The sequence below is a fragment of the Opisthorchis viverrini genome, assembly GCF_000715545.1.
Source record: "Opisthorchis viverrini unplaced genomic scaffold opera_v5_482, whole genome shotgun sequence".
Classification (NCBI taxonomy): Eukaryota; Metazoa; Platyhelminthes; class Trematoda; order Opisthorchiida; family Opisthorchiidae; genus Opisthorchis; species Opisthorchis viverrini.
Genome location: NW_008752146.1, coordinates 86,854 through 94,598, shown reverse-complemented (window position 1 = coordinate 94,598; position 7,745 = coordinate 86,854). Strand labels below are relative to the sequence as shown.

General features: G+C 45.7%; 1 protein-coding gene across 1 annotated transcript in view; it reads right to left on the bottom strand.

Moving 5' to 3' along the window:
* The window catches only part of T265_11361 (hypothetical protein), a gene marked incomplete at both ends in the record, with an annotated part of 21,198 nt that extends 15,445 nt beyond the window's left edge, over positions 1–5,753 (bottom strand). Inside the window, 3 exons of the mRNA XM_009177994.1 lie at positions 3,738–3,884; positions 5,378–5,501; positions 5,555–5,753. Coding sequence (XP_009176258.1) covers positions 3,738–3,884; positions 5,378–5,501; positions 5,555–5,616 — 333 coding nt within the window. The remainder of the gene's footprint in view (positions 1–3,737; positions 3,885–5,377; positions 5,502–5,554) is intronic.
* Positions 5,754–7,745: the final 1,992 nt, after the last annotated feature.

The following is a 7,745-nucleotide window of genomic DNA, read 5'->3' as shown; positions in this document are numbered from 1 at the left end:
ATTGTCGACGAATTTTCAACAACCTCATGAGTAGTGCAGTACAAATATTTCGAATATCGTAGCGACTGAAACGTGAGGCGGCCTGCTGCAGCACATTCAATTGCCTGGAAACATCACCAACGCGAGATTCAGCTGGGTTCGAGGTGAGTCTCTCGGAAAACCAAATTATTTGGCGAATGAATGAATATTCGCTAATTTCTCGTGGTCGTTTTGCCAGCAGAATCAGCACAGCTGACGTGAAGCAAGTACGTAGGCAAAGCAGCTCGGTCGAGAGGTGAGTCTCTCGGAAAACCAAATTATTTGGCGAATGAGTGAATATTCGCTAATTTCTCGTGGTCGTTTTGCCAGCAGAATCAGCACAGCTGACGTGAAGCAAGTACGTAGGCAAAGCAGTTACCTCGGTCGAGAAAAGAACCAGAATTTCGACTTACATCGTCTGTGCAATCGGCCACGATCACTTGCTTGAGAATTGTTTTTGAACCCATCTCCACTTCCCAACACGTCCGATTATCTTCATTTCGAGGAAATCCATCAACCAGGTAGTTCATGCACTTGGACTCCTGGTAACCCTGTTTCATGGCCTGGGAAAATATGGGCAAAAAGAATGTACAACTCAACTGATGCCATGCGTAGGGGACTGTGAGGGAAAAAATAGAAGTGTCACAAATAGGTTGGCCAATATTACTCTCACTGTGGACAGCAACGCAAGAGGAACGAGTTGGTGAGTTGGGAGAAAACGGGTGGCCAAACTGACAGAAAAATCTAACCCAATATTCTACCTGTCATATACTGTACACGAACTAAAACTCGTTCTCAGATGGGTGTGTCCAAGTGATTCAACCGCAACCAGTTGTCCTTGAAATGTGTGGCTCAAAAAATCCATGTGATTGGTCGATCGAATGTCGATCAACATATTCAGTGGATCAGATTACGTTAAAAGTATCACTTCAAAGACAAGCCAGCTACGAGCAATCGGAATGCACGCATGCACACAAACGACCGACGAAACTACCTCGCTGCTGAGCGAGGTTCGCGAATAAGCAATGAGCTAGAAATTTTGAGTGATACTCACTAAGTCACGAAATATAAAAACAGCGAACTACCACGTCGTTTGTGTAGGGATAGTTGTTGAGATCATGTCAACCGCTTAAGGTGAACCCACTCACTCCCAAACGAAACAAACAGGCCTCGCACGGGCATAACTACAATAAGTCTGAGAAACCGCCGCAGATTTCTCATGGTGAAAGGAAGAGGGCCTTCGCTGCCGGGTTGTTTAATAGAACTGAACAGGTACAGACTATAGGACAGGGAAGCAAAACTCTCATATACATCTTGTTTACAAAACTGAATATCCATCTTCTCCTTGAACTCGTCTTCCCGAAATTTCTTGGATATTCATTGACTGTTACTCAAATGCGAGCAAATGCCACAAAGCGGCTCCACAAATTCCGTACTAGATCTCACTTTTCAAGAGGCGCGAAGCGGATTTACGAGAAAACATACTACTCGCATGCCCCATCAGTAGTATCCACCGTTACAATGGTACCTACAGGTGAAGGTACAGTGTGAAGAGAACAGAGAAAATTGTCTTGCGTGTCACGAGAAGCACATCCTGTATGTGCTGGAGCTGAGCTGAGCAGCACTTTCATCGGTTCGGTGATGTCAATCTTGAAAGAAGCGCTGAAATGAGTTATCGATTTCGAGGTGAATTGCTTTTGAACTTCATAAAACAATCGTCGTAACTGGGAGGAGATATCCGCTACATGTGACGCTGAAAAACTGGTGCTCCCGAGCGCGCACATACTAACCACTGGATCTCAAAACCATCGCTGTCACTTCTTGATGAAAGACGTTGTATGTCTTCGGGAGGAGGAATGGTGGAACTAGCAGTTTCAAAGAACGGAGGGGGCTAGGTTAAAAAAGGATGCACGGAGGCTGAGCCCGCTGATCCTCAAGACAGTATCCAGGACATCGTCTATTAGTTCGCCAAAGATAATAACAGAAGTCTAATATATAATAAAAAAGGCGATGTCTAGACCGCTGAAGAGAATATTTTCAAAAGCTTACTTCGCAATCGGCCTCCGTACCCATGTCTTTCATCCGATCTACTCCTGCTGTGGGTGTAGATCCACCCTCGATTGACGAAGTACTGGTGTCTTTCCGTTTTGGAAGACCATCGTGCTGCCTGAATAGGTGAGATTCCACAGGTGCTACCTAAAGACGATGGTGCATCAGTGTTCTTACATGCCTACACTGTTCGGACATATTTGGAGACAAGAACGCACTTCAGACAGCTGCAGTAAATGGATTATTATACCTCTAATGAACGAAAGTACATGGGGCGGCTGTTCTAACCAGATAGGTATCAGCCCAAGGGCTATCGTAACGCGACTACCGCTCCCAGTAGTACTGTGACGCCTAACCCCATCAATGGGACGCAAAATATCTGGGGCGAGGTGGCCCAAGTGGTTAGAGTGCGAATCTACTGATCTGAAGGTGCGTGGTTCAAACCCGACCTCTGCCACTCGACTTCCCATGTCTAGGCTTGGGCAACCTGGCAGCATCCCAGCCCTCGTGCTTCCTCCGGGTGGCATGGCAGCTAGGCATCGGGTGTTACAGCTGAACGATTTTTTTTATATGAGTACGAGGTAGGGTTTCGCCCGAGTAATTTGTACCGAACGCCTTCACATAACATCAAACGCCTGGGCAGCACCATACATACGGGCAGCCAACAACTGCAGTTTTTCTCAAATCCAAGGGAGTCTTTGACTTTGTAGATCAGGTCAGTTTCACACACATCTCGTCAAAGTTGGATGCTCCTGAAGTGTGTAAATATATTTCGTACTATTTATTCCCACACTTCTGATCGAATTTACAAGTGCAAGGCTCTACTGCGCTTCTTAACACATTGGCGGGATAATCCCGATTGGTGACAAAACGTTTACCACAACTCGATCACCAACTTACAACGAACTGACAAGAAGTTTTCCTACATCATCATCATCGACAGCAGGGCGTCAGTGTTCAACGGTGATGCCTCGCTGCCGTGAAATCACAATTTATTTTGAAGAATGAACTGGACGGGGAAGGGACTTGGTGCTAGCTTACTATGAGCATTCCGAGGTGCCTACACCTCCAGACACTCATTCAGATGTTCATTCCTACAACTAAGGAGGTTCATCAAGGCTGTTCTTTCCCGCCCTGTTCAAATTTGTGATACATTCTATCACGGAATGGACACTCCAGGAGATTGATTATCTGGCTTATCTCCGCGGACCCTCGCCAGCGAACAGATAGGACAATTATCTAGGGAGCTCAATATCAACCACTGTGAGACAGCCCAAGCCTAGACAAGGGAGGTCGAGAGGCAGAGGTCGGGTTCGAACCACGGACCTTCCGGCAGTAAATTCGCGTTCTAACCACTAAACCATCGCGCCCGAAGTTTGAATTCCTAATCAAGCTTCTGTTTTTTAGCGATGCTAGTGAGCGTGGATAACCCAGTGTTCCATTCTAGTAGAGTATTACCCTTGTTCACAATCCTGAGTCCTAGTTTATGTATATCCAGGAACCTCACTCAACAATGTGGCCGGCCTATATGCTGAAAGCTCGACCGCATTCGTTCGGATGTGACCTGTGTCGCAACTGATGACACTACTTGACATTGCAAGTTATCCTATATCTGTGCTATTCCACTGCGGCAATACAAACGGAAAAACAATGGAAAAACAACAACTCACTTGGTCAAGCAGTCCACAAGTGATTTTAGCAGGAACAATTGAACCATTTTTCATATGACGCTGGATCTCAGCACAAAATGCCGAATCTGGTGTATTGCAAGCCCGACGGAGGAGCTCGCCAGCAGAGAGGTGAATGAAGTTGTGGTCCTAAATGGAAAAACACCTTTGAGTAAAGAATGGTCAAAAAATAAAATTGGTCAGAATCGACCTGACAACACAGAGCATTTGTTTTTCAATCCGATTACGAAGCAGAAACAAGTATGGGATATTTCACAATGGCTCATTTGTGAATAGCTCTTTAAGGTGCTTCGAGATCCCACGATATCCATAGTAAGTCATCATCATCACCATCATCATCGGCAGCATGACATCAGTGTTCAACACTGTTGCTTCACTGCCGTACCACAATAAGTGTATGAGACGCTATTAGGCCACTCGCTTTGTGTGCTCATGGTCCAGTCTGTGAAGTCATTACGTATTCCTCACTGAATTTACGCTCAACGTAGATAACACTTAGAGGAGCGAGCTGATTTTCGGGCAACCCCCGCAGAGTGCAAACACCGGTACTTGACATAACACTTAGAGGAGCGAGCTGATTTTCGGGAGGATGCGAAGCGCCATTAAGGGCAACCCCAGCAGAGTGCAAACACCGGTACTTGACACCCTTTGTCATACATAACCAGGGCGAGATGTACCAAGTGCTTAGAGTGCGAATTTACTAGCCGGAAGGTCCGTGGTTCGAACCCGAGCTGCACCTCTCGACTTCCCCTGTCTAGGCTTGGGCAACCTGGCAGTATCCCAGCCCTTGTGCCTCCTTCGTGTGACATGGCAGCTAGGCACCGAAAGGGTGCTACAGCTGAACATAACCAGATGAGAGGGTTGTCCATACTTTTCACGGCGACGAAATTCTATGGTTCTTCTCCTCAATCTATCTATAGTGCTTAAGAGCCTACTTCCGTTGTACACCAGCCTTGTCATCAAACCCGCACGTCTTTCAATGGCTTTATGGCCAAATCTGCCTCACAATCAGAAGTCCGGAAGAGAACCAACGACCTTGCTAAGTGAACAATATGAATGAAGAAATCCCACACTTGAGCAATGGTTTCTTAACTGTTCTTCAATGAAAAACAGAAGGCGATAATGATCACGTACTCCGGTGTATGAATCAACTATAACCTGGTAGTATACCAGCCCTCGTGCTTCCTTCGTGTAGCATGGCAGCTAGGCACCGATTACCGTTCACCGACATCAGCTTCATCACCATCAACAACAACAACAGCAACATCGTTGCACCGCGAGTTATGAAAACCGGTAGTCAACTGCTAAGAAAAACTAAAGACCACCATATTAGAGTAATCTACTACTTGACCAGCCTGTGCACAAGAGTGACAGCTTAGCACCTGTTCGCTTTTCACTTATGGTTATGCTGATAAGAATGTCGCGTATGAAAGGGACAGCACAAGTATCAGCTTAATTGACCAGAGCGATCAATTTGGACAGAATGTATAACAGCTGTTTTATTACAACACCCGTAGAATATTAATGCATTGGCTGTATAGTTATAAAAAAACCAATTGGGCAGAAAAAGTGCCGCAACTTCGAATGCAGCGCAAAGACATTTATACACACGCATAACTAACCTCGACTATTTTTTGACATATTGTGCCTTTGCCAGCTCCAGGGCCACCAAGGATAAAACAAACGTTGAACTTCATTCCACTATGAATCGAGAACGGATAGCAAAAGGTGGGTACCGACAGGTACCTGAAACGGAACAATGTAATATGATCTGAATAGCAATCAGAATCTCGGATTACCGCCAACTAGTCGACGAAGAAGATGGACGCAGAAGAGATCGAGTTAACAGTGGTGCAACCATTTGGGTTAATGGTGAAACTCATAGAGGATAGAGTATGCTGGAATTTCAAGCCTGGTGTTGCAATTATGGAGATCAAGCAAACAGCTTCGAACCCGAATCACCAGGTGCAGCTCTTCCAGTACTTTAATGAAACTTGAAGAGATCAAGCAGGGTGAGCGAAGTAAGCCAAAGCATGCATGGACGAAGATAGATGGAAATTAGATGGCGCAAAATAGGCGAGGGCAAAAAAATTTACACTATTCATTATTTGGATGATATACGGTAGAGTCAAAAGCCGTCAGTTAAATAAGTGGCACGGAGGGACGCGTAAAGCATGGTCACTCTTCTGGTGAAGACCATGTAACAATGGTAGAGAGCGAGGGACTTCTGTCGTTCCAAAACTGCTACCAGGTGTGGGTGTCTTATTTCCTCGAGCTCATCAGGGTGGTGGAGGAATCCTGAGAAACCATTAACAATAATTTCATTTATCAATGTCTTTATGCTTCGATTCCTTGAAAGTGAACACCAGGCTCGTGCGCCAGTAGTTTGCAGCACCTCCAGTATTGTTGTTATCTGGAGACGACTCGGAGATGATAGATCCACTCTGTCCAGCTTTGTCGATAGTCGGTCGGTAGAGGAACCCAGACACGAGGATGTTGGGATATGTCACAGTTCAACCTTTTATACACCCTAACGAATTACTGCACTACATGATGTGCTTATAGCTTATTTAGAGTCCTCCTTACGAGGGTGGTGGATGGGCAGTCTGATACTCTCCTAAGACCTCCAGGCTAGCCGATGGGACAAATGAGGCAGATTTTCTAGAAGTTTGTCGTAATCATCATTGACATGAACACCAGAGTATATTGGTACACAGCAAATGCTGATTTGTTTGAATGAAGCTCCAGAATGGGGAGGATAGGACAGGGAACTTGCGCTAACCTACTGCAAGCACCCGAGGTGCCCACATCAACACGCACTCAGGCAATTTGAAACAATCTTCAAGGAAAAACTCGTTCTGACAAACTTATCCGGACCTATGTAGTCTCACGATACCTTATTCGACTGTCTACTTCCATCGTACTTAATAAAAATAAACATTTTGAGCACAGGACAGTAGCAAAGTGGCATTGAACTGGATAGACAGAAAAAGTGGACAGTCGAAATCAGGGACGCGACAATAGGTGAAAGACCAATGAAGTTCGAGTAACATAAATTTGAATGAATGGTGTGAACCCGCGGTAAATGGAGGGGTAAATGTGGACTATCAGTGAGAAGGCATAGAAGTGTGGGTTAGCCCAAAATGTGATAGGTCAAATATTACTGTGACCTGCTTAACGTCCGCAAAGGCAAGCTCAACACCAGGTTTGGTTTGAGACTTTGGAAGGCCATAGCATCCAACCAATGCAAGGGTGGAATATAGTAACCAGTAAAACGTCCGGTCGAATCCCGTGTCACTGATTTTTATCCTCCTACGGAGCCACACCAGTCCTCGACCTGAGTACCAGGCGAGACTTGGAACGGGTGGGGGCTGAGTCCACAGTTTCGCATTCCGTTAGATGTTAGAGACAATCCATACGCACAGGCGACCCAGAACCTTCGTGTTCCTTGATTTTAGGTGTGCCTAAGATTCTGCCAATCACTCATCTCTAAACTATACTTGTCCAACCGGGGATGTTCTAGAAGTTTGCAAACTTAATTAGATCCCTATATTTACAAACTCCTGGGCGTTTGGGTTTACGATGAGCTCTCTAGAAGCTTCTCAAGAGAAAGTGGTGTCCGGCAGCGACGTCCTCTCTACTCACGCTTGTTCAAATTCGTCATCGTGTTGATCAAACTTTGGTCTCTTTCAATGGATGCACCTGTGTCATCAAGCACCATCAATATCATTATTATAAGCTATGAGAACCGCGTGCTTGTCGCACAGTAGTTGTAGCTGTCACAGTTTCGTTCACAGAGGATTTAGGGAGAAAGAGGTAGATAACTGCGCATTGAAGGTGGGGGCTGATGAACTGTTGCGTAAATACAGGACTGTCAGTGGACTGTTAAGTGGCGGGTTGTGAAGGAGGCTATGCATTGAAGGCCATAGCGCCACTGAGGGCGCGACTGGCCCATATCTGAGAGTCATCATCATCATCATCATCATCATC